General features: G+C 42.0%; 2 protein-coding genes and 1 long non-coding RNA gene across 15 annotated transcripts in view; 1 reads left to right on the forward strand and 2 right to left on the reverse strand.

The window, feature by feature from the left end:
* Positions 1–4,605, reverse strand: part of DIP2A (DIP2 acetate--CoA ligase A) — a 128,578-nt gene extending 123,973 nt beyond the window's left edge. For all 4 annotated transcript variants that reach the window (XR_014896744.1, XR_014896743.1, XM_085312413.1 and 1 more), the window contains exon 1: positions 4,370–4,605. Coding sequence is in view for 2 of the 4 variants with exons in the window: in XM_085312413.1 (XP_085168539.1) it covers positions 4,370–4,466 (97 nt within the window). In the remaining 2 variants the exon portion in view is untranslated. The remainder of the gene's footprint in view (positions 1–4,369) is intronic.
* Positions 4,332–25,508, forward strand: LOC146591699 (uncharacterized). Of its 5 annotated transcripts, none has more exons than XR_014896746.1 (4): positions 4,332–4,522; positions 5,180–5,265; positions 5,392–5,505; positions 7,028–16,320. It is a non-coding gene; the product is annotated as an uncharacterized LOC146591699 (long non-coding RNA). The 5 variants fall into 5 exon arrangements; XR_014896749.1 differs by lacking the exon at positions 4,332–4,522 and adding an exon at positions 25,425–25,508 and having other exon boundaries at positions 4,869–5,265; positions 7,028–7,245; XR_014896745.1 differs by lacking the exon at positions 4,332–4,522 and having other exon boundaries at positions 4,869–5,265.
* The window catches only part of PCNT (pericentrin), a 102,132-nt gene continuing 88,866 nt past the window's right edge, over positions 13,772–27,037 (reverse strand). For all 6 annotated transcript variants that reach the window (XM_085312408.1, XM_085312407.1, XM_085312410.1 and 3 more), the window contains 6 exons: positions 23,992–24,156; positions 22,419–22,657; positions 20,406–20,494; positions 18,832–18,985; positions 17,434–17,561; positions 13,772–14,181 (listed from right to left, as the gene is read on the reverse strand). In XM_085312408.1, the coding sequence (XP_085168534.1) occupies positions 14,138–14,181; positions 17,434–17,561; positions 18,832–18,985; positions 20,406–20,494; positions 22,419–22,657; positions 23,992–24,156 (819 nt within the window). In that variant the 3' untranslated portion in view covers positions 13,772–14,137. The remainder of the gene's footprint in view (positions 14,182–17,433; positions 17,562–18,831; positions 18,986–20,405; positions 20,495–22,418; positions 22,658–23,991; positions 24,157–27,037) is intronic.

Raw genomic sequence — 27,037 nt, forward strand, 5'->3', positions numbered from 1 at the left:
TGGTGACTTCATAACCTTCTCTCGCACCCMAAAGATGTCTTGTCACACAAGGCAGTAAATTGTGCCTACATACCATGTAAGAATTCATAAGGGGAAAGCTTTGAAAAGGGTAAGTGTAAAAAATAGGAGCCTTTTGCACAAAAGAACAGGTGGAAGCTGTTCAGAGAAATCATAGAAATAACAGACTGGTAAAGTTGGAAGGGACCTCTGGAGATCATCTAGTCCAACCCTCAGCATAGCCCCATATGCCCACGACCTTGGAATTAGCAGCACCATGCTCTAACCAACTGAGCTAAACCTGCCCCCTAAAGACATATCTTTCAAATTAAACATGGTTTTAAATAATGGATAAATTACACAAGTAATGTTTGTGTCTAAATGAGAACTGCTTTTCAAAATCATCATACGATTGTGAAATATCATAATGAAAATCAATGTACCAATATATCTGTGTGTATGAAAACACACAAATGTGATGCAATAAGATAAAACTGATATCGGCTCTAAAAAAGCACACCGAGATTTGTCCTAAAAAATCTCCAATGTAGGCAGAATTTTAAAAAAAGTTTTATAACCTGTAGCTCTTTTCAGAGCATAAAAGAAAAAAAAACAGACTAATAAAAATCTGAAATACTAGACTTCTATATCATCACTTTCATGCTTTTATAAAAGATCCTGCTGCCTGGCTGTATAGAGAACACTGCAACCATCTTTCTATTGCTGCGTCATACAGTCTTCTTAAGGTTAACACAACTTCCACCGAGCCTGCAAACCAGGAAGTTAGTGGCCGAACACTTTCTTGATCTTTTTTTGTTGGGATCTCCCTGATAGCAGGTTGGGTCAGATCTCTGTCTTCACCTCTGTAACAGCCATGTAAGGGAAAAAAAATAACATTGATACAACAAAGCAACAGAGTAATGCTCTAGGTTTCACCTAYTACTTTTCTAGTGCATGGAGAATACAAGTAATTGTCAATGGAGATATTAAAATCTGGGGAAAGTTCCTCACGATGTACATTACTAGTATCCTGCAAAAGTCCCATTCTTATCTACAGTTCTCATGAGCTACAGAGCTACTCTTCATTTCAGACTGAGATGTCAAATTGAGAAGTTTCCACACGCTTTGTCTGTTTTCAGTTTTCTCAGTTAAACATTTCCCAAATCTCACTACCACAACTTGTGACAAAATGGGAGGAAGTTTTACAGGTCGCTTTCCTGACTTTTATATAAATGTAAATAATTTAGTCAGAAGAATATAATTCACAACACAGCATACCTGATAATTAACAAAGTACACAGCTAATTCTCTCTTGCTGACTTTAAACAAAACACAGTAGAAAGGGACTTAATTTCAAATTCCTGGTCTTTTCTTCTCCTCTTTTCCTTCTCTCACACTTTCTCACACATTATGTCCTTACCAGCACAGCCTTTTTTTTTTTTTTATTTTATAGAGCATTCAGCATGAGAAATTCCCTAAAAGCCTGCCTGGTTTTGCAATAATCTATAAATAAAAAACCTGTCCCTGGCCAAGACCACTGCAACATCTACAAACAAGGTGCAGAAGACCACTGTATATACAATAAAAAAGCTTTAGACAGCTTCAGGAAGTTGCAGTTAACAGCGGTCTTCTATCATAGATTGCTATCTCTGTTAAAACACCACCGAGCACTTCCAGTTGTTAGGCCACAATATCTGTTGCTTTGTTGCAGCACTGAGAATTCCAGGGCACCAAGCACTGGAGAACAGGATACCACACAGCCCTGAAGAGTGAAATAACTGAGTCTCTGCAAGTATTAGTCTGCTTCTTTAAGAAGACAGCACAGTACTATACACAATTTGTATCTACTTCACATAAAATAAAAAGCAGCTATCTAATCCTAATTCACTATTCCTTCCCAACCAATCAAGCAAGTTCTGAATATTGTTAATGGAGAGCTCCATTCCAAGCAGCATATACAAACGCCAACTGATCACAGAACACAAACATCTGAAGTATTATGACTAAAAATCTCTACCCTGAAACGCTTTTAATACATGCAAGGTAGACACAGATAAAGGGGCATTCTAGCCGTTACCCAGATACATCAAGGATTCAAAGATCTTACTGAAGATCATACGCTAGAGTCTTCAGTATGGCCAAGGAGTTAACAGAGGTCTCAAATATGGAGCCTCATCTAAACTAACACTAGCATTTTATCCAAGCACATAACTATGCCAGCATCTATACAGCAATACAAACTTCCGTTATTAGACACATCACAATAAAACAGTTACCCATCACAGTGGTTAAGGAACACCCAGTCTGGGGCTAGCAATAAATAAATAAAAATAAAATATCATAAAAGGCAGGGCCTATGTCAAGATATCTTGCATGGTATATGCTCTAATACAGACATCAGAAGTCATAGCACTCAGGCAGTAACCACCTACACTTGAAACAAGTCATACAAACTCCTTTTGCATAAGCAATAAAATGTTTCAGGTACTACTTCCTAGTGCTCTGACAGACATGCAGCAACATGTTAAACTTGGAAAACATAAACCTACTAATCCTATGCTCTTCCCTTGCCTCTGCAGGAAAGGGTCCACACTTGAGGCAAGGACAGCTGATCTGTGAATCATTTCCTAAACCACTACATATTTCAGCTAGTTTACCAGGGTGAAACAATCCCAGTTCTGGCCACCTGAACATAGTTTTGAAAACTGCGACACTTGAGGAGCACAACAAGTGTCTCAGAACCATGGTGGTAACAACTGTAGCTGCCCTATTTCAAGGTGCAGGTTGACAAGACAGCTAATGAAGCCATAATAATTAACTATTCCCAGAAACTGCTGTCTTGGTCTCCTCCTCCCTCTGCCTGTTCTCCTGTAGCAAGTGCCCACATCAACCTGTCTGCATGGTAGGCCAAGCCAAGGAACTAAAGCGCAAAAAAACCTCAGTCCTTCCAAGAAAATTCCTCCTGCCTTATAGTGTAGTATAATTCCCACGAAGTCATGCAAGCATCATTACTGCCAAGGATGAGACTAGAAGTGGAGGGAAAGGCACACCCTCCCCCCTTTCAGGGATGGTAAGTCAAGAGAAGGGCTTAACTGTGTCAAACAGCAACCTCGGCCTGCTAGTGCATATTTATCACTTCAGATCAAGCAAAGGCTCTTTAACTAGAGATGTTGATGGAAGGTAACAATCTTCCCTCCACAAGTGAGGTTTTTCTAGTCCAAGTTAGTATGCTGGATCTGTCTCCAAAGATAAGACTGAAGAACCAGTAATGACACTATACAAGAGTTTACTTCAAAATGGCTATAATTAGAAATATGATACAAGAAAGCATAAAAATACTTACCATTATAGAGAAAGTTGTAGCTAGAATTTCAAAATTTTAGCTGTTACTAGAAAGATGCATAAACACCCTCCCCCCCCCAGTATTTTCAAATGATCCATAGCTGCCTCCTGACTGGTACATCAATCAGAGCAAGCACAAGACTATAACGCAACTGGACTCTGCCTATTCCTTTTGATATTCAAACAACTATTTAAAAGGACACTTTAATGCCCTCTGGCTCTAGAACAGCAGAAAACACTTCAGTGCACGTTCAGGTTAAATTGATAAACAAAAAACAGAGATGCGTTTAAAAGTGCTTTAACTGTCTCAGAAATGTTTGTTTTTTTGTCACAGCACCGGGGACCAGTAACAAAGGGCACCAATCCGCTGGAATAACCGTTTCCTAAAAACGGTTAAGAGCCGACAAGTATTCTGCGAACGCTGCATCGTGGCAACTGCTTTGGCGGAATACACCTCGGAGGAGAGGCAGCTAGATTGAAGAGACTGGGGGGCGGGGGGAACATGGCCTAGGGCCTTTCAAGCTCGGTACTAAATCTGTCCCCCATCTCTTCAGGTAGATGTGGGGACACGAGGAACGCCCTCAGCAAACGGGGGTAACCGCGCTCCGAGACAGCGAGAGGCACTGCCGTATACCGCGAACGTGGCTCCGGGAGAGCTCGGAGAAGGCGCTCCGGCCCGCTCTCAGCCAAGCACACCGCCTCCCTCCCCTCCTTTYCCCCAAAGCGGCCGCCACTCGCGCTTCCCAGGGAAGCCAGCGCTCCCGGCCTCCTCCCGCAGCCCGGTGTCACGGGGCGGACAACGGAAACGAACCGCGGGCTTCCTGCCGAGGCGCCGGGCGACCGCGCGCACGCGGCGGCGCCTTCCCCTCGCCTCCTGCCCCGGAGGCCCCCGAGCAGGGAAGGTGGGAGGGAATCGCCCCGCGCCCTCACGGCCGCCCCCCCTCCCCCACGCAGCCCAACGGTCGCTGCCCGCCGCCGCGCGCCCCAACGGCCGCCGCCCCCGCGCCGTCGGGACGCCGCCTGCTCCCACCTTCCGACAGCTCCAGCTCCAGCTCCGCCAGGCTCTCGCGCACCTCGGGCGGCAGCGGCACCGCGTCCAAGGAGCAGCCCCCGCGCTCCGCGGCCATGGTGCGGGCGAGCAGCGAGCGGGCCCCGCCAGAGCCGCCGCCCAGCGCTGCCTCAGGTAGGGACCGGGTCGGCGACGGGAGGGGAGGCGGCCCCCAGCCGCAGCGCGCGCGCGGAGGGGAAGGGCAAGGCAGGGCAAGGCAGGGCAGGGCAGGGCAGGGCAGAGGGTGAGCGAGAAGGGGGCGCTGCGCCGGCCGCTCCCGCTCCGCGCAGCCGCTGCCGCAGCCACGGACGCGTCCACCGCGCGAGGGGGCGGGGCCCGCGCCGCGGAGGCAGGGGCGGGAGGGGCGGGGCGGAGGCAGGGGGCGGGGCCCGGCGGGGAATGGGGGGCGCTCCTAGGCCGCCTCGCGCGATTGGCCGGGGTTGCGGAGCGCGCGCGCCCCCTGGCGGCGGAGGCCGCGCGCGGGGCAGCGGCCGTTGGCGGCGCGGCCGTGCCTCRGCCGATAGCTGCCTGCGTGTCCCAGCGAGGGCCGCAGAGCCGCCGGCTGCGGCCGAGCTGCCCCCGCTGCCGAGGAGGTACCCGGGCGCCCTGGCTGTGTGCTGCCAGCCCACTCCCCACCCCCTTGCAGCTCACCCAGCTGCTCTTCTTCGTTGTTTACTTTGAAATCCTTCCGCAGCTTTACCTGCCCTGTCTTCTGGTAAGTTCTGAGACCGAATTTTCCTCTCTCTTCCCTTCCCTCTTTCTATTCCCTGCTCCTTCCACCTGGCAATAAAGGAAAAACGGAGGCCTGGGGCCTTCACCTGCTCTAGGGACGTGACCTGGAGCCCTGAGGACCTAACCTGCTCACTAACATTTGCCAGGTGAGAACTTGGAGCTTCTCAAGGTGCAGAATTACACTGTATCAGGCAACTTGAAAGGCTCCTGTCTGCTTCTGGGTGCAAGCAAGATGATTGGAACTGGATAATGTTGTGTTTTTTYTTTTTAAGAAGTGTCTTTTCTGAAGGAATCATACTTCAGGGGTGCTACAGAGGCCAGCAGGAAATGCTTGTTTTGGAGCATGTGATCCATCAGCTTGTCCAAATTCAACCAGTGGTTCCAGGGTGAGTGTGTGGTAGCATGCTGAGCTTCCTCTAGTGTAAGTCCAGAGAACCAACCTCTGCAGCCACCCCAAGATTTATTCAAGGATGAAATCTAGGATCTTGCCAGTGATCCTTACTGCTCACTAGGATAGATACTGGCATCCACTACCAGTGCTCTCGATTTCAATTGGTATTACTGCAGTGTTTTGCTGTACTTTTTAAGCTGGGATGCATTGAGATTTTGTGAAATAATGGCATTGGGCTCAGAAGCGTAGAGAAAGAATGTGTATTACTGGCCTGACCATAAGGACTGCTGTGCTTGTAAAAACAATCTTGGGGCCACAAGGTGTGCAAAAAATTCTAGGAGAAATTTTCCATTAACAACTACTTCTGTCAAAAGCAGCTCTTCCTTTTTTGAGAGACTAGATTAGTACTGGTGTCAYGCATGGGGCAGTGACAATATGGCTCTCCCAGGCTTCCAGACTAAGCGTTTTCTCTGCACCTTCCCCTCGTGATTGCAGTGTTGCAGAGTAACATGGTCATGGCCCCACACATAGTATCCCTGTGGATTTGGTCCCTGCGCCAGAAGGAAAATGACAAAGGCAGAAGAGTTTCTACTTATTCTGAACACTTAGCTGCTGAGGACACAGCCATATTAATGCTTTCCCCCTCCTCATACACAGACATTACAAGTATAAGGAGTCACAAGAAGACTCTGCTACTGAGGTGGAACAGCATCACTGTGGTCCTGCTTCTGAGAGTTCCCTAGGGCACTTATGCTCATCCTGGCCACATCCCAGCTAGCATGGCTATTCATCTTGGTTTCAGAAGCCTGGGGTTCACACCACACAGCCACCATGGTATGGGACCACTTCCATTTTTAGCTTTGCTGGATAGCCTTCAAACAGAGCATCTGCTTGAGGCTGTAGGCCTACAAGTGGCAAATAGAAAGGGTTGTGTTCAAGTTTGCCAACATGATGTTGCTTCCTTGTCTGCATCGATGTGGGTCCATGGCATGCTGACTCAGCATGAGACAGAGATACAGGCAGACATTTGCATTAGGAGAAACTCCAGGCTGTTGAAGTGGCAGGAGGTTCTCAGTTCACTCTCCATTCAGTGAAGGTTATAAAAAAATGACTTAAAGCATCAACCACTTTCTGTTCCCATCACCTAGACCTAGCTCTTCCTTCACCTTCCCTTCCTTTCCACTCCTACTATGTCTCCTTCTCCTTCCTTACCCTGCCCCCAAATGCCTGGGGGCCTGTAATTCCTCTGTCTACTTGTACTATTGTCACAAGAGAGWGTGTCTTATAGCTTGCACTTGATGGGGCACAGAGATACCTTACCAGTATCTGGAAAGCCATGCTATTCAAAGGTTGACTCCACCACCCCTGAGCAGGCATGTCTGTCTCAGTATTTCCACTACTCTTCAGATTACTGTGACTTTCAGAACCTGGGAGCTGACAGGAGAATGGCCACAGGCAATACTGCATTGTATCTCACAGATTCTCAAGGACTGACAAGCTTTTTCTTTTCTCTGCAGATTTATTTTCTTAATAAGGGGCTGCAGGGACAGCATCTTCTCCACAACATCCTCCCTGTGTTTCTGGAAGCAGTGATCACCAAGGAGGCCATCCCAGAGGAGCTGCTGCGATGCCTGAGGAGTAAAAGTTCTTTATGAAGAGAGGAAATGAGAGGGAAAGAACAGTGGTGACTGACATGGAAAGGTTCCTACCTGGACATGCGGCTGGACTGCCAGCAGTACATAGCCCACTTGGATCTAGGCTTGTGGAGGTTTGGGAACTGGGAAGACTCAGGAAGAGCCCTGCCATTCAGAGTGTCCAGAGTGTTTGGCTTYCTAGTATGGTATTGCGGGAGGCCTGGAGTAGTTTTGTTTATTGAAGATGCTGAGGGGGGACAAAAAGGGGGAGCCCTTGGGGAGCTAGTAGCCCGCCAGTGAGGTGGAAAGGGTGCAGACATGCTCTGAGCAGCTGGGTTTGATCTTTGCTTCAGATTGTCTCAATCTCCTGCACTGTGGTGCAGGATATAGAAGTAATGTATCAGCACACAGTTRGCCATCTCACCTAGTCTCCAGTTACCTGTTAAGTGTTACTTATTTCACAGGCGTGTTTGTGGGGTGAAGCCAAGTAAATACAGACACCTGGGATGGTGGCAAGTGTTCAGGCAGGAAACTCTTTGTTCCCCTTCAGAAAAGAGAGCAGCAAACCACTTGGTGGCCCTCCTGCTAGAGGAACAAGCTGTGATTCAGTGAAACAGTACTGTGGGACCTCTGTACCACCTAGAAGCAGGCTGCTGAGCTGTCACCAGCACTGTCCGAGATGCTAGAGGGCAGCCAACCCTTGACCAGTGGCAGGTGGGTGGAGCTGGTCCAGGGTGCCTAAGTCCTGACATAAAAGGCATATTGGATTTCAGAGACACAGCAATAGGCTTCAGAGACKTCTCTAGCTCTCTCCTCTCCACACCCTGAGATGCCATCTGTGCCCCTCTACTAACTAATTCACAGAGTCCAAGTTCCCATTCATTTTAGTGCCCCTTCATCAACTTTATGGGGAAATTTTACTCTGGTGAAGTTGCCACATCAGCCCCGTAGTTAACAGCAGGCTACTGTTTACTGGTTGGCAAGGTTTCACATTCCTGCTCCAAGCTTACAGGTATGAAACGTTTGCCTTCCTTGCACGTGYGTCAGGGGAAAGGGTGCAACGTGGGCCCATTCCCACTACAGACTAGCCCTAGCATCTCCTTGGCTGTACGTACAGGCACTTTCTGTCTRGGGTTTGACCTCTCTGCAGTCCAGGCCTGCCTTGTGGTTCAGAATCCCCTCAGCTCTGAAAATGATTTATCAGTAGCCTGCACTGTGGTGGGAAGGGCACATGTACACTGAAGACCTGTGGTTAGTCTTTGCTTGGAGAAGATGTAGGCAGAGAGCCATGGCCTCTGGCTACCTGCTTTCTTACTGATTTTACAGATAGAAAGCAAGTTGAGGCAGAAGAAAAGGGAGACCAGGACACGAGSTGACAATTCTTATGAGGAAGAAAAAGCAGAGGGAAAGCTAAAGCTTCAACCAAAATCTTGATGTAACACATGCCTGAGAGGTAGACAAAGGGAAACAAAAGTCTTCTATTCCCTCCTCCAGACCTGTCACAGCTGGCTGTCCCCTAGCCTTTCCTTCCCCTTACCAGTTCCCTCCTCCCTTCAGAGCAGTTGCTGTTTCCTCTAGTTGCTGCTGGCACAAATTCCCTTCTGCTCCCCATTTCTTTTCTCTTGATTGTGGCTACTGCCCTAATGGCTTTTCTCAAGCTTCTTTCTCCTCTGCTGAGGGTATGTTYTTGCCTTCTCCTGAGCTCCTTGCTACAGGTCAAGTGCCACAGGCGAGTGAGTGAAGCTGCCATGAAAGAGTGGTTGTAGGAAGATAGGAAGATGACTGCACTCTAGGGAAAATGACAAAAGGAATAACTTAAAATTTTGTTAGTCTTAATGTTACACTAGAAAAGGCATTGGCATTCATTGTTTTGCAGCATGTTCCCCTTCTCCCACTTAGCTAAGTCTCGAACTCACTATGGGTCACAGCCCTTAGCAATCAGGGAACAGACAGCATCCCAGACAGAAATGCCATGCTGAGCTGAGCACACAGCTGACAAACTGGTCTCAAGGTCCCAAGTCTGGCAGAAAAGACACTCCTGTGTCCCTGAAGCAATTATGCAAGGTGGAAAGCACCAATAATTCAGGGGGTGTTGGGAACTCTAGCAGCAAACCTGTTGTGCACGGTCTGTCATCTGCTGCTAAGACAACCAGATGAACACAGGATGTAGAAGTAACATGCTTATATGGGGCACATAACTGCCAAAGCATGGTCTCTCACCCCCGCCATGCAGGCAATAAACAGTGCTGCACACACAGCAAATGGGACTTAGATACTGCACATAATTGCGTCCTTCCTTGGAAAACTGCTACTGGCATTCTCACTAATTCTAGTACCTGAGCTAAGAAAATGTGGGTTTCAGGAGACTGTCCACAGAATCCCGCTCAGTTTTCATAATCTTCCCTAGCAGGACAACAGAGTAGTAGCCCTTAAGTGTTGTCACTGTAGGCTAAGCATCAAATGGGAACATAGATCCTATCCTAGCAGCCCCAGGATAGCTCAGAGACCAAAGCCCAGATGATTTTATCAGGGTCGCTTATGTGCAATGCATAAACAAAGAATGGGTGGAGAATGACCTCAGAGACTTCAGTTACCACTTAGCCCATGCTGGACTTGCCCACCTCTTCTAGTACCCACTGACCAGACGGAGTTGGGAGGCTCCACCGGCCACAGGCTGGTACAAGCTTCTGAGATGGTATGCAGGGCTGGTGAAGGTGCATGCCAGTTCCTGACACTGGGCCGTAATGCAGCTGAAACCCTTGAGACTTTGGGTGACCAACAGTGGACACAAGGACCATGCAGAGCCTGCTGACTCTGAGCAAAGCACACACAGTGGCAAGGACTCCCAGAAAACCATTCCTCCTTTTTTTTCCAGAGTAATTAGATRCAGGAGGACAGACAGCAGTTCACTGAAGGTGTGCTTGCGTTAATCCTGCTGCAGTAAGCATACTACTTCTCCCATGCATGCCTTGCAGTTTGGTATCCAAGCACAGATTGGGGAGTTAGTTTGAGAAGCAGATACCACAGTGTTACTCAGAAATGACACTAGCAGCAACAGTAAAAAGGTTTCTGTATGCAAGGTTGTCTGTGGCTGACTGCCACATGTTAACAGCATCTGCACAACACAAAAGGACAGTGTTGTTTCCCTGAGGGAACACAGTCAAGGAAGCAATGCTTGTTGAAGTGAAGATGTCCTACAGAGTTTTGCACTAGAAAGGTGATGCTGGGCTAGATAAATAATACAGTAACCAGAGTTAAATCTTTAAACTTAATTTGTTGGAGGTGCAGGAAGCCTCAGCATCAAGTACCTCCATACTGGTATATGCTCTCATTACCTCAAATGAATTGCTAACAAACAGCCTCACTTCCTTCGCAATTCTCATTTTTGAGAGGGATGAAATACAGCATGCATAGGAGCACTGAACTATTAGTTATTCCAGTGTGCTTGCATCTGGCACAAAGTGCTAATGGAAAATAGTGTTTGTTCCTGGGACTTCTGTGTACACACTAAGGCAATACTTGAATCATTTTCATSATATCAGTGACTTAAGTGTAATGATTCTTTAGGACATTGATTTACACTATAGATGAGTTTGAAAATATGCCAGTGTGCTATACAAGCCAAGCTGCATTTGAAACAAAACTGGACCTTAAAATCTGACAACCTACCAACACCAGGGTAGATGCTATGATTGGAAAAAAAAAAAAAAGATAAAATTTACCTTTTATCCCTTAAAAGATGTTTCCTTAGACTCTGCCTACAAATGCCAAATTTTAAAACTAAACTTTAATTTAGTTCAGGTTAGAAAATCTGTAATATCACTGCTTACTGTTTCATTATGAATACAAGCCCTAAGGTCTAACAGCTCTTCTGCTTACAAAGCAAAAATGGAAAGTGCAGTTCACACACTTAAGCATGAAATTATAGATTTGATTTAATGTCAGTTTTTAACTCTGGTGTCTAAAACCCCACATTATTTATGAGAAAATACAGTAATGCTATGCTATGCTAAACAAAACAGATACCAATAATATTCTGAGCCTGCAATTTGACAGAATGCTAAATTTAGCATTAGGACTCCTAGAACTAGATTTAAAAAAATATGCCACAGGCACATAAAGCATTGACCAGCATAAATTTACTTTGTCAATTCAAATTGGTTTAGAACATTAGTTTAGCTTTGGCAAGATCAGGTATTGTTTGTTCATGACCCTCTCATATTATGCCAACTCAGGTGTCATAAGTCCTCCTATAGCTGGCATACAGATAGTAACCTCTGTAGTGTATGTCAAGGTAACATTGCACAAATGCAGTCCTGTGCCCACACTGACCCAAATGCTATGCARGACAGTGCAAAGATCCATTACTACAGACTGTGGAACCACAGATTGAGTCATGTCTTACAGCAGCACAGCCAGGATCCTTTAACACACATTTCATGTCATCTTCCATGCAGATTAACCTAGTACCTTTTTGCTCCAGTGAGAGCCCATCTCATKCCTGTTGTAGCAATACCAATGTGAAGCCAAAAGATAACTTCCAAAGTTAGCTGCATTGCCACTGTTTTTCAACACAACTTGTAGCCAGCAAAGTAAAAATTCTCAAAGTGAGGAAAGAACTGGCACAATGGCACAGCACTGGCTCACTCATAGTAAGAACAGGCATTAGGTAGGGTCTTATCACCAAGTGGAGAACAAGAAGTTACCAGTTTCCCACAGAAGTGCCAGAACATGATCCTGTGATATTTCCACCACTGGAGTTCTTCAGGGTCTGGCTCAAAGGCAACCACGGTCTGCCTGCAAGGCCCCACCTGGCTTCGCAYGCACCTTTGCCTCTGAAATGGGCAGTCTGGCTAGGAGCAAAGGAAGCCTGGCAAAGAGGTTCCCTGTTCCACCTTTTTCTCCCTGCCTTGTTAGGGCTGTGGGAAAGGGCATGCTCTTTTCCTCTGTCCAGGCTGAGAACACACTTAGGCAAAAAATTCAGTCACAGGGTTGCTGCAGGGCAGCTTTGCTTTCCCAGGGCTGCGGACAGGAGCCRGAATTGGACACTGTCCTGCCCCACTGGCTCTGTTCCAAGCGCTGCCTGGGGACTCACAAAGACACCCATGGATGCTCCCCCTGCCACCGAAGGACAAGAACACACAGGCCTCTCAGGCACAGGACTTTCTAGAGCCCAGGTTCCAAGCACTGCAGGATTACATTTGCAATCTCTTACCATGTTTCCACATGTGAGAAATGATGACTAGAAATGGGTGTGAGATGGCAAAAAGACTCTGGATACTAACAGGTGACTGTGCTGAATGCTATCACTGGAACACCTCATTCCTTTTATCTCTTCTCTGACCAGTAGCTTAATACATTTGCAACTGGCACCCTGAAAGGTATTTACAGCACAAAATACTTGGCAGAACTTTTTGCAGTCAGGAATTTCAATGACATTAGAGCTATATACAATTTAGGCCTTTTTTAAAAACTACCAAAAATGCATAAACAAAGATCTTGAGCCTTTTCAATTAGCAAAATTAAGCTAAAAGCATCCAGATTAAACAGGACAGATTAATACCAGACAGGCAAATAGTTACTTAAAAAAAATTCTAAGCCGGCAATTAAGTTCTACGTTTTTTCTCTTATATCCTGGCTCTTTGCACTTTAGACTGAACTTAATTGTGTTCCTCGACTGAGCCTATTTCTTCCCCATTTAATAAAGACTAACCTCATCTAAGTGTATTTTTTTAGTTCCTAAGTATGTAAACAGGTAAGAAAGATAATCCAGGTTGCCAAGCGTCAGAAGAAGCTGCTTTTCAGACTACTCTTTTAGAGTCTCTAATAAGCTGAGACAGAGGTAACTATGCAGCACATTTCATTCAGCTGCTTCCAAACTATTTGTAGTGGAGTCTTCTAGAAGGAAATTAGCTAACCTTGCTCTGTCTCACTGGTTCCAGTGTGAGTTTCCTCTCGTGTGGACTAGCACCTGTTACCTTCAGCAAATTATTAGCAAATACTACTCAGCACACTAGTAGCAGGCAGTGAGAGAAGGTGGCTGCCCAAGCTATCACTTGGGGGGGGGAAAATGGCAGAGCAGCAAGGGCAGACATACTAACCTGTACTGGAAAACACTGTACTGAGCACTGGCTCTGCCAAAGCTCTGCTCAGTCACAGTGGAGAGAAGAGGGACAGAATCAGTTTGCACCAYTGCACTACAGGGACATTAAAGGAGACTGGAATGATACTGAGTCAAATCAATGACACTGGAGGAAAACCTAACAGGCATTCAACTTGCTGAGCAGGCACAGATTAGTTATACTGCATGAATTCAGAGAGACAGATGCTCTCCAGAAAGACCACATACATCATGCATGTGCAGCACAGAAGAGCTCAAGGTGTGACAGCTTGACGCTGAATTGGAATGTGATGAGAAAGACTGCAGGAAGGAGGACTTACTGATTGCAAAGCCAGAAGTGTGATTCCTAAATTCACAAAATGCCATATAGCTGAGATTTGGGGGAGGTTTTTAAGCTGTCCTGTTAGAATAATTTTTCTCAAATATTAAATCCCAAACAATTTTAGGAACAGTGAAAGTAGTAAAGAACATGAAAGATTGAAACAAATATCCAGATGCTCTAAGAATTCACTAATAAAATGCCATTTTAATAACTTTTTACAAGGAATCCAGCTATACACTATAGAAAAATAAACACAGAAAACACTCTTTGCAACTTACAATACAGTGATGCAGGCACACTTCAGCTGTTAACTTAGTAGTAATTCCACATGAGACTGTAAAACATTAATCTTAGTGAAAATTAATTTCCTCTTAAAGTACTAAAATATAGTAAAAAGTCATATAAAAATCTGATGCAAAAGCACTGCATAGACTAAAACCCTTTTATTCAGTTGCACAAGAGATCACAAGTGCCTCCATTCACTAGGGAACAACTTAGAAGGAAGCAATAACCTGGGGGGTTCGCAGTACAGATTTCAGAAGCGTTCTGATCACTTTTTTATGTTTCGCTGGCGAGGTGATCCTGGAACTTGTCCTAAATTTAAAGGAAACAAACAAGCATTACAAAACTGTCTATATAATGAAGGAACAGGGTACAGTTAGTGGAATGTGATTTCCCCAACGTGCTTCATATGAACTACGCTGAAAGCAATTATTGTTTTCATGAGCCACCTAAGAACAATAGAAAACAAGATTTGAAAGCTTATGAGCCTGCCAAAGCAAACATTCACACTAAGACCAATGTTCAGTCACAGGCCTATTTTACACACAGCAGTAAGATTGTTTCATTCAACTCTCATTCTTGAGATGATTCAATATGCATTCTATTCTGTTGCTGGACAAGTTATTATAAAATAGACTAAACGTCTTAAAGCTCATTGGAAACTGGGAACTCATTTCGCTCACAGCGCTGTTCTGAAGGTTACTATATCATTCCTTAAGATTCTGCTATATCATGAGAATTTAAAAAGTGATACGCATTTTTCTCAAAATTGCTATTAATTGTGTTCCAGTTAGGTAATCCACATTTAGCATCAAGCAAAATACCCTTTTCTATGCAATGCTGTCAAGTTTCAATTATCAAATTTGTTTACCTGCATCTACCATAAAGATTTTCAGTATTTGTGGAAGGGAGAGGAGATGGAATCACTCAAAGTCATGGTATTAAGGCTTCTAGGTAAAATCCTGATCCTGCTGAGAACAGTATCATARTTCCCATATGGGAGTGTCACTGTAGCTGTCGACTTTAGTGATATAAGCAAGGCTAGGATTTATAGGCAAAACTAATCTATTTTTATTAGGTCAATTCAGACAGAGAGAAAAACGGGTAGACAATCTTCTCGACTTTCCCCAGAACTGTTGTCCAGCTATACTAGGCTCCTGTGAACTTCAACAAAACCAAGATTCCCTTTCTAAGGAAAGGGACATAATGGTTTCCAAGATTAATTCTACGTATTGTGATCCTAGCATGTTTTTAATCATAAGAATTTGCCTCATAAGTTACTGTTAAAAATCATTATTTTATTATAAGGCAGAAGCCAGTAGTCAAAATTAATAAAGTCTTTCATACATTGTGGCAAAATAAATAGGAATGCTACAGCATCTCATTACATTATAGAACATACATTAAATGCTCCAACTTGATACATTTGTTAGGTCTCAAACCATATTAATTGAGGAGCCAGCCAAGTAGATGTGTTTTGAATGGGCATCTGCAGTAACCGTAGGGCCAAGAGTCGCTATTTAATAGTGAGATCAATGACTGAACGTCCACTTCTTCCCCATAAAATCACCATAGAGAAAAATCTGCTTATGATAAAGACTGGAAGAGCAGCCAGCAATAAATATCAGTGACAGAGTTCTGCAGGCACAGCTGAATATCATTTTTCTCAGGGCAGCCATCAAGAAGCCATATGTATTGGGCAAAGGCTGAAGGAAAATTACAGGAGGTAAGTCTACCTGAAAAGCAGCAGCTGACACAGATATAGTTAGCAAACAAAGAATTATTTAGGTATTTAAGTGCAATGCGTGAAGAACTCCACATGGCCCTCCCTTGGTGCCATAACTTTACAAGGTATACAAATCCATCCGGTAATTGTTACAGCTTTTGGCTGTAAAAAAGAAGTAAGGGTGGTGGTTGGTGGAAGGAAGTCAAAAGTACTTGCCTCAGTAATTGTAGCAGTGACCCAAAAGCAGCACAATGAACAACTGATTCTGGAGATCAGTACCCAAAAGTAAAGTAAGGAAGGAACCAGCAATAGTAGATGAAAGGGATAAAGTTTGGATGAAAACATCAACTACAGTATCTGACTTGGTGGCCCATGTAGTGCTCAGACCAGGAGACCAGTAACATAAACCTGGCATGGCAAAGCAAGCTTTGCAGAAGATCCTCTGAAGATCTAGGAGGAGCAGCCACGAATAGGCCTGACAACTGTGTAGAAGTACTGGAGCCTTCTCCTCCTCACTGGATCTAGGATGAAGCAAGCTGTATGTTCTGACCTGATATGGACCATGTTCAACACAGTCCCGCCTGTGTCAATGGTTTGAGCCAACATGGGTGTCCTCCCCCATTCCCTGCACGCGCGCATGTGTGTGTATAATCTAAATATTACATTTTTCCTATTGCTTAAGTGCATTTTGTTTATTACTGCTTTACTAAATTCAGTTACTATTGTTTTATAAATTTTTGTTAAAAATATAAATACTTGAAATAAGCAAGGGCCCATCTGTCTCCCTGACATAACTATACCCACATTAGTCAATCAACAGTCACAGCATACAGTGACAAATTTGGTGCACAGCGTGGGCAGACAGCATTAAAAGGTATCAAGAGCTGCAAATTGATCCCTGCGGTCCAGCACCATGGCTGCTCTAAGTTGGTGAAGAATGCAGGAAGCATGAGGCTGCCCCTGCAACAGTTGTATGTACAAAGAAATCCCCCCCAAAAAAGTTATCTTTGTATTTGGTCTAGCACAAATGATACAGAAACTGTGGGTCCAGCTCTGTAGTTCACAATCTAGGGATACTAATAAACTGGAGAAGGTTTAGACGTAAGTCTCAAAAGTAACAAAACACTGGAAAACACATCTAATCCTATCCTGATAGGAGATGATTTGAGAATGACTTGATCACAGTTTTAAGYTCTTCCTCTGGGCCAGCAAGTTTTGAGATATAACTAGGATATAAACAGTAACTAGAAGATGAAACTAAGCAAATTCAGTCTAGAAATGAGATGAAAATGTTTCAAATGGAGAGGGTAAGTGCCACTGCAATCCTTAGTGAGCTCTTTGATCAGTCTTAGAACAAGATGACTGYTTTTCACTCTCTCTTATTTATTACCTGCTACAGAACATGAGAAAGGGATAAACGAAGGAAGTATCATAGTTTGAGCTATAAAGGAGGCCATATTCAGCAATTGCCATGGTTCTTTTTGACCTCAGAGCTAATTACCTCTAAATGTAACTTCATTTAAACTGCAGCACTTGCTTATTTAAGAGAGGGAAAAAAAAAAACAACACATATGGAAGCTATCCATTCTTACCTCTGAAGAATTATCACTAAGAACTTACTCAAGAAATATCATTCTTGGACTAGTTTTAGATATGACTCATAAAAAAATAAAGTTGCATTTCAGAGACATACTGATTTTTTTGTGGAAGGAGGAAAAAGTAGTTTTGATTTAAAAAATGCTCTTGACATTTGTTAAGTGTTAAAGGATATATAGAAGATCCTTGCAAAAAAGAGTCTAAACCTGTGAGAGTTCTGAGAGGTAACAGACTTCTCTTACCTGCTTGCACACCCCCTAGTCTTTGCTGGATAACCTCTAAACGATGAATGTATTCAGTAAGTGATCGTTCAGGATCTTGAGTAGATGCAAGTGACTTTTCTGAGGCTGAACTTGTGGATGGATGCAATCTTAAAAGGAAAACACATTATTTCTTCTCTTAAAGCTCAGGCCATATGCTCAAATAAATATAATAAAGGTACATTCATACAGGCTTCAGCAGGTAAAATATCTCGAAGCTCCAAGTCAAAAAAGCTCAGGAGAGCCTTCAGATGGTACATTGTACTTGTTATTCCTTTCTCTATATTATTAAGGAATTTCAAGTATTAGCAGAAGGATATATTTGAGGGAACACTCAATGCAAACATATTGCTATTTTGAAGCTAGGATGTATTCCTTCTGCATCTTTTTAACAATGAAACTCAGTCCTGTCCATTCCTTCTTTCTTCATATCTTCACCATGAAATCATCAGCCATCATCTACCCCACCCCCTATCTGTGTTAGACTTTGGCTATCACTAACCCTATCACTCAGAGCGATCAACTGGGGACTATTATCAAGTTTGTTCCATAAAATACAGATGACTTTTTGCTTGGCAGTTAAGCTGCCAAGTACTGTTTCTGTCTGGCAGCCCCAGAGACATCCTGGGACATAGGAACAGGATGAGGTAGAGTTAAGCCTTTTGGGAAATGCCTGCAAGCTTTTGCCTCTTCAAATGTTTTATTGAATACTATGCAAAATAGAACATTATCCATCTTTCACATTAAAAAAAAGTTAGCCAGCCACGTTAAAAAGCTTAAAGCATAATTTGGAGCATCTGCTGTCTTTGAGTACCCCTAGACAACAATAGCTATTTCCTTGTTACTCAGTTTTCTTTACGAAAGAATTCTTGCATGCTGGCTATAGTTTCCAATTTAGCCAGGAGATCAAAAAACAGACAACAACTCCCACACCAAAGGGACGGAGCAATGCTACCTTCCACATAAACTCCTGCAATTCCTTAGTTTAAGGAGGAAGTCACAAATAGGGAATGGCTTGAGAGAGGAGACATGCCCAGTAATGGCCTATGCAATTCTAGAGGTTACATCGGTTGTAACAAGATTTAGCCCTCAAAGAGGGCTAGTAAACATAACCATTGCAAGTACATTAGCCTGTTAATTAGCCCCAAATTAAATGTGGGGCTATCGCTAGGAAAATTCTCTGTTCAAGAACATCAGACACTCAAAGCAAGTGAGAAACTTTTTCTTTCTGTAGCATCTTGAAACAAATGAAACCATTATCAGATCTGAGAGAACAAATTCCTTTACTTGTTCGAGTACTTTCCCCCCAGAAGTGATTATATTTTTATGAAAACCTATCCATCAGGGTGATTAAATATAATGCAGAGATTACACACTGACCTGTTATGTAACCAGTAAGAGGATCTGGGGGAGTAGCTCAGAAATCTTGCAGAGCTGGTTTTGTGGCATGATCCAGTATCGCGGGTTGGAGGAGAGTTGACATTAACAGCTGGTAGCTGCTGCTGTTTCAGAATTTCTGTTCTAGCACCAGAAACTGTATTAAATATGAAAACAGTTAAAAACTATGCACGGAGAACCATTCAAAACAGCTTATTAAAAATACAGTCAATGAAAACCTACAAGAATTAGAGCAAAGTAAAAGTTTTGTGAGGTATTAAATGCAGCTATATAAAATTCATTATAGATAATTGCTTTTTGTCAAAATTAACAGAATTTGAACACTTTCATGTGCAATAACTGTTTCCTGCAACCTGGAAACACTTGCAAGTGTTTTCTGTCTCCAAACTTGCATTTTCATCACCTGTTGCTATATCTGCACAGGAGATATTCCAATGTCTGATAGGAACAAAATATTTTTTTCAGGAAATCCTAATACCTGTTTATGTGCTCTAACTATAGGTGTGACTGTTGACTTATAATCTCCTACTTTTCTTGATGTAGGAGAGAAGGCAGGGAAAGGAAGAGTTAAAAAGCCCACTTCACTTAAGTCCTCCTTTAAATCACCAAAAGAAATCAAATAATTTTTACTGAGGCTGCCAAGATGCTATTTTCTGATGAGGTAAAAAGCTCGGAATGCATTTTAGGATTCAAATTTCATAGGAACCGCATCACAGGAACACATAAGAAGGGTTTTTTTTTTAATGAAGTATTTCAAGTAACTTAAAACAGTGAAGAGACTATAATGTACACATATATCAGGTGATGAAAAATGCACTGTTACATCTGTATTTTTTTTTAGTGTTGGAAAGCCACAAGTATAATATAGTGGAACATTACATATAATGGAATGTTACATGTAACATACACAACACTGTGTAGTATATTAACATTTTTATTCTTACAGTCACATCTCTAATTGGAAGGAATGCAGCCATTACTAAACTGCAGCAGACCATGTACCTGTCTGCTCTAGTTTGCCATTTATGATAACACTTGAACAACAGAAAGTATTTACTGGGTATCTGTCATCAGACTGAGTCTCCTCTAAATTTCTGGAACCATTTAAAACTGTTTCACCTCCAGCAACACAAATGCACACACCCCTTCTAAGACTTACTTGTTTTTGATATCTCATGTACCAATTTTGATACCATTACACCAGAATTTGCCTTATTAATAACTCATGGCAGTGATTTCCATTACAGGTAGCTTCAAACTACATGAAACATAATTCTCTGATCAGTTTTATGACTCAGTTTCACAGCTTGAGCAGTTGTAATAAAAGGAGAAGAGTTGGGTGCTGTTGAAATAAGTTCTGTAAGTTTTCAGTTATAAGTTTTTACAATGCCATCGTAAAGCCAAAGTCATTACATTTAGGAGACGGAAAAACAAATTTCTGGTAACATATCAAGATTTCACTACTTCTATGCAGGGTTGGATTTTTGGGGTATCTTGTTTGTTTTTTTAATCAGAGAAATTATGATTAAAACAGCATACCTGTTCAAAACCCTTACCTGGATTACATCCTATACTGTGAGAGACGGTTTCACCCTGTGTACTCTTTCTGTTAACTTTGTTCCACTTTTTCACCAAAAACTTTAACCTTGGTAGCAAAACAAATTTGTACAATCATTAAAAGCAAACAAAACATTTTAATACTAAAATTCTTTGTTAGTGTGAAACATATTCAACAACATAAAGCAACAATCATTGGAGGAACAGAGAAAAAACAGCAGAATTCATCTTAGGTCTTTAAAATTAAGCCATACCCTATACTWCCCTATAACGTTCCCCTAACTGAGAGCTCCAGAGCCATAATATATTATCTACTATTGTTTTCTATTAAATAATGTTTCATTACAAATCTAATAAACCAACATTACAGTTCATGAGAATTCCTGAGAGCTGACAGGGTCAGGCATCCAAGAATTTTAAGAGCTCTGGATTTACTGACTCAAATACCATTTGCTATTTGTTCAATTGCTAGCTGAGTCAGATATAAATCATCACGGAGGACTGAGAAGCAGTCAGATCTTGTCCACAGAACACTTGCTTTCAGCCAGAAAAGGAGGGAAGATGAAAGCATCCAGAAAATACTGCCCGAGAAGCCCAAGTCCTCCCTCTGTCTGCCACAGGCCACTGCAGAAAGCTAAATCCACCGATGTTGCTGAAGAGGGAGCAGTATGTGACACACAACTGCTGCCAGGGTTGTCCCAACACCAATTGCATCACCCCTTGCTTATACGTGGCAGGAGGAAGCCCTGAGCTCAAAGTCCTTGGGTAGCAGCAGCTTGTTTACATTAACTGCTTTTAATTTCTACACTCCTCCTTTTGTTCTGATTAATAAATGTTCAAGAAATCTTGTCTGGAAGCATCTAACCAAGTACAGCTAGGCATCTAACAAGAAAAACAAAACAAAACCAAAAAATTCTAGTCCCTCAAAACTGCTCGTGTTAGCATGGCAAAAAAAAAAGTAACAGCTGTTGTAGCTTAACTACAACCTCCTGTCAAGTCCAAGTTTCCCTCCTGCTTTGAGTCTTGGGATGGCAAATCACTCCCTTGTTTCCTATCTGCTCTGTGGTGTTGGAAAGGTTTGCTGGTTTTGGTCATGCTCCTCAGCTTTGTCCCTGAGCTGTGGAAAGCTCTGGGATATATTTCTTGTCTGCGTGTGAAATTATCAAAAATTCATATTTATATATTCTTCTTAAACTTTTTTTTTTTATTCCTATGACAAATGTGATTAAAATCAAGCCAGATGGGCACTCATCCCAACATATCTGCATCCTGCCTCCGAGGATTAGTTTAGAAGTCACTGCCACCCCTGTGTCCTTAGATACTGCTATCATTATAGCCTCTACTTCAAAGATCCCAGTCCGAAGACATCCTGTGCCATCTATTTTTAGTGAGCCAAAGAAATCACTCAGAAATAACCACATATTACATTTGAAACTTTTTTTTATTGATGAAATGGACTCAAAAGCCATTATGAGATGACGTAAATAAATGTTCTAAGTAATCTAAAAAAAAAAAAAAATCCAGTTCATAGTAAATGATAGAGTGTGGCAAGAATCATGCCTGATGCAGAATTCAAGACAGGAGAACCATCCCTGATGATACAAGAAGATGCTTTTTCATGGATGAGGCATACCAGAAAGAAGGATCTATGCATCTCAGATAGACAGGTGACAATGAGGCCAGACAAATCTAGGTAAGACTTGAGAAAACATACATTTGTAATTGTTGTGCACTGATTCTCAAATGCATCTATCTCAAAAAGACAGAAGCAGCTTTTTACAAATTTTTGGTTTAGCGCACGTCAGACTTAGCACTGACTCAAGAGACAGTAGTTTGGCCAAAGTTATGATTAGTAAGTCACGTTGGAACTAGCTTTGGAGAAAAATTTGTTTTTAAGTGAAGTATTAATATGAAATGTTGCTAAGGGAATTCAGAAGAATGAACTGTGGAAATTACCCCCCTTTTTTTTAATATATCCAAGCAAACTGTGTGAGACAGAGTTTTGGTTTTACCTTGATACAGCGATGATCACTCTGACTGCACATCGGAACTTGGTAAAAGGACGGGAACGTGAATTAGAAAACTGCAGGTCTGCAGGTGAGGGGTAGATTCCCATACGTGCTATTAGAGAGAGGGTTGCTTGCTCGCAGTCCTGAAATCCGCCGAGAAGCAGCAAGAGATATTTCTTCTGATAAACTAGAGCCTTTCTAAAGCTCTCTGCTCGTAGATACTTCCTATATARTCTCTGCAACTAGTGGTAGGTAGAGAGGGATGGAAGGAAAAAATGAAAATAAAAAATTCAGCTGTTAACATTTAGCTACAGACAACCCAAGAAATTTGGCTTGATTTTTCCAGCAAGGAATCCTCCAACTTGTTTGTGCATGGGTATCTAAACCTATTCTGTTTTGCAAAATTGTGAAAAGCTATGTAATGATTATCAAACATGGAAACATCCTACACTACTCTTTATAATGAACAATGATTTTTATTACTGACTCTACGACTCAGCCAGCTTTGGTGATCAGTAGCAAAATTAGATTCTGGCAATTGGAAGCCATATATAAAAGCTTGCATATGTCTATGAAGTCTTGGTTAGGCTAAAAAAAAAAAAAAGTCTTGGTGTGGTTACTGGTCAGTGTGCAAAGAACCAGCTACAAACAAGCCATCTTCCCCTGCAGCATCCATACTGCTGACATAAGGGCAAGCTGGAAGAACTTTCTATACTCAGGGTTACAGGTAAATTAAAATGCCTTACATTTCTTGAAAGTTTCAGAGCAAAATTCTCACACCTGAAACTCTGATGTGGTTTTACTCTTTAAGAATTAAAACTCAACTTGTATCRATTAAATACTAACCATAAGGCATGTTGGGATGAGCACTCATCTGACTTGATTATAATCAAATTTGCCATAGGAATAAAAAAAGTTTATGAAAAATATATAAATACGGATTTTTGATAATTTCACACATAGATAGGAAATATGCATCTCTCTCAGTATTAACTGTAGAAAGATTCCAAAGAGTTAAGGTGACTTTTGGTATAAGTTTCTGTCTAACACCAAGAAAGTTATAAATGAATTGCTCTGACAAGGGATAATTGGGGAAGAGCATTCCTAATTTAATATGCAGTTTATAAAACTGTTTGTCTATTAAAATATTCATCTTTTTAACAGGCAAATGAAAAGACTATGGCACTAAGGGAAAGTTAAATGCCATAATCTGGCAGTTACTTCTGTCCCCAGAAATGTGAGCTGCAGACTTCCTTGCTCCTCTGCAACAGCAAATTTTATCATATTTAGAATAAAGAGAATTCAAATGGAGCCTAAAATAGAATTACTAAATTACTTAACTTACTCTACATGTGACATTAATCACTTAGGCAGTACCCCTGAGGGGATGCTACCACGGATTGAACTCTCCACAGGTTTTTTTTATGATCTTGAGTTGGTAACAGTTCTCACAAACATTTATTTTACAACAAATCTGTACAGCAGGCAAAGGTCTACATGATATGCTAATGGCTTTGGCACTGCCCCCTCACCAAGTTCCAGATTGCACATTTGATGGCAAGTGCTATCATTTTACCTTTGGACTGGAAGTTTCTGCTGCTGGTTTGTTTTCAATTTCAACAGTAGCTTTAGCCAGTTCAGATTCTGCCTGTTTCAAAGCATTCTGCAAAATGCTTTTCTCTCGCTGCCAAGCAGCTCTTTCCAGTTCTTGAACAGAGTCAGTGTCATCTGGCGCTCTGATCTGAAAAGGAAACCCAAAGGAAGTGATGGTTCTTGCATATTACTTCCACAGCCAAACATCTCAAAGTGAAAAATAACCATAAAAATGGTTAGCCTGAAATCACCAGTGCCATCCAGTTGTAAAACTAAAGAAAGATGTCTGCATTTAAGCATGCAATAAACAAACTCTGAAGAATCCACAGAAGCACATTTTTTWAAAAAAATGCATTCAATTCTGAGACTGGTTAGTTTTGCAGTTAGTCATCTCTTGTAGGAATGAGACCCATAGCTTCAGGTCCAGCTCCTRAGAAAGTTCTGTCTTCATAATCCTCTTCATACTGATCACCAATTTAATGGTCAACAGCTATCTGAGCACCTGATGCAGCAGACAGCAACAGAGAGGTGCTTAGTGTTTCATCACTTGAAATGAAGTCTATATGTTAGTGGCATGAGTACATACAGCTGACCTCAATTTCTCCTAGCAACTCACTCTAGTGAAACCTCTCCTATGTTTTTAGGGGTTTGAACTTTTTCAGGACGTGAAAATTAATTTCTTACGAATGACATAATATACTGACACATGCCACTTACATTTCTCTATGAAGAACACAACTTATCAAGTAAAAACCTTAAGTATAATAAACCACAGCCATCTGATAGATGCCTTTTATTGCCTACAACATGTACATCAACAAAATAGCAAAGAAAAATCTTAACTCAATWAAAAATGACCAGGTATCTGTCTACTACCAAATCCKGTACACAGCTGATGCTGAAGCTTCTGAAGTTAAAGAACTGATGCTGTTAGCGCTAATTTCTGTTCTGTCAGTGCTACGGCAGAATTTGCTAGTCCTCTAATCTCCTTCAACAACCGATCTACCAGAGAAACTGAGCCCTGCAATAATTTCTTTGTGAAAGGTAAGGGGAAAAATATAACAGGATTTCCAYTGCTGTCTGTAACTTCCCTGCACATAACCCATATCCCTGCTGTTTGAGTTTGAAGCTCCCTTTGCAATTTCAGAAAGCAAATAAAGTCCTCCACTTCTCAACATATTTTTTGTTAGATCATGTTCTGTAGCTATTATAATATACTACAGTTATTTGAAATGAGTGAAAACATTACTCCAAGAATCTCATATCACTTTCAGTTTTGTTTCCAAGTTAGCTATTTATTTCTTTCCAAGTTAAATTCTTACCCTGTACTCATTATATAGATAAGAGTTGTTCTACACAAACTCATATTTTTATACTGAAATCATAGAAACTAAAAGTATGCATTTCCCTACACAGGACTCTCACTGGCATGGTGGTTGTACCAAGTCACACACAGGTGGAAGAAAACAGCATCCTGAGAATAAGGGCAGAGATACGGACTTCAGACACAAAATACACTTGGGTAAGTGTCATTAAAATCCGTTCAACCATAGGAAACAATCTGGATTATATTMAAGGGCAAGGAAGTTGCTTTACATTGGCCTCCCCAGCAAGCATTTCAGTAGAAACTATAGCTATGTCATGCCAGAAATTTTACAGATTTGGAGCTATGAAGGCTCGATAGGAAGGCAGTAACAAGATACCTTGCAATATCTGATAAGGACCACACAATCTATCTGCCTAATTTGATTTCTATTCCATCTTTTGGTATATGATTACTCCTTTTGTTACAGATTTTTCCATCTCTTTTCCTGCCTAATAGCTAACTATTTATTGCAACCCAAGAAGGCAATAGCAATAAACTCCTTTGGTTTCCTGAGCATGTGGTTCAGTTCCATTAGAGGAATGAAAAATTCAGGCAGAAGCCTGAAACAAGAAGTGGCTCTCAAGGGCGTAAAAGCCTGGAAAGAGCAGAGACAAGAGAGACAGTTTTTGTGCCCACAGAAGAACGGATATCAAGGTAGAGTTTTGGTCTTTAAGTTAAAAAATAATAAAATAAAATAACCTGCATGTCTTGTATGACTGTTGCACTGAAAACTCTTTCTTGCTAAACTTAAACAAAACCTAAGTCAAAAATTTTGAATTCAATTTAAATGGAGCAATAAGGCTGTCTACCCACAAGCTCTCTGAGCATTACATCCACTGCAGGACTCTAAAGCTTTGTTAGAATAAGGCTTAACTAAARTAACTTCATGAACATCTATTTGTGAGAGGTTACGCCTCCCTCCTCCAAGCTGGAGGGGATCCCTTTGGTAATCACATAACTGGCTGCACAAGTGACAGCAGGAAAACATTTACTGTATTTTGTAAGCAGGTAGGCAAAAGGAGAGCTTGCACCATGCTTTTCATAGATATAACTTGTTTTACAGAGCACAGGAGAACTGAAATTACAAAAACCTCTATATACTGTCTTCTCAGAAATCTTTCCCAARGGAAAAAGAGGAGGTAAGGGAGCAGAGGGTGGCTGAATCTACCAGAACAAGTCAAGACTGCTAGCTAGCCCTAAATCCCAAAGGCTAAGGTAACTGCAATGCATTTTGAGGATTTCTTTCATAAATACAAAGGTGTAAATTAAAACGTATGTGAGAGAATAAGATATATGTGAGAGAATAAGATATAAATGAGAAGTTATCTGATGAATAAAAAGGAATTTATAAGCTCTATGTTTTTAAGTTTTTTAAGGTCTATTTTCTACCTGCAGACCTCTGATTGTGCTTTTTGCAAGTTACTTGATCATTTGCTGAAAAACAAGCGTCTCTGGATGCATGCAGAGGAAGAAGCAACACATCCCAGGGTCTGCTACTCTCGTATTACAGAGCTAGGGTAAAAAGAACGCCTTCACAAGCAGACTCTGGGAAGCAACAAAAAAGCAAAAGTCTGATACTAAAACATGTTGATATAAAGATGATAAGAGTTCAGGAGTTTCCTGTCTTTTTTTCATCCTCAAGCCATTGAGGCTCAATGCTCTC

The sequence above is a fragment of the Rhea americana genome, unplaced genomic scaffold, assembly GCF_003343005.1.
Source record: "Rhea americana isolate MKP2758 unplaced genomic scaffold, rheAme1 scaffold_362, whole genome shotgun sequence".
Lineage (NCBI taxonomy): Eukaryota > Metazoa > Chordata > Aves > Rheiformes > Rheidae > Rhea > Rhea americana.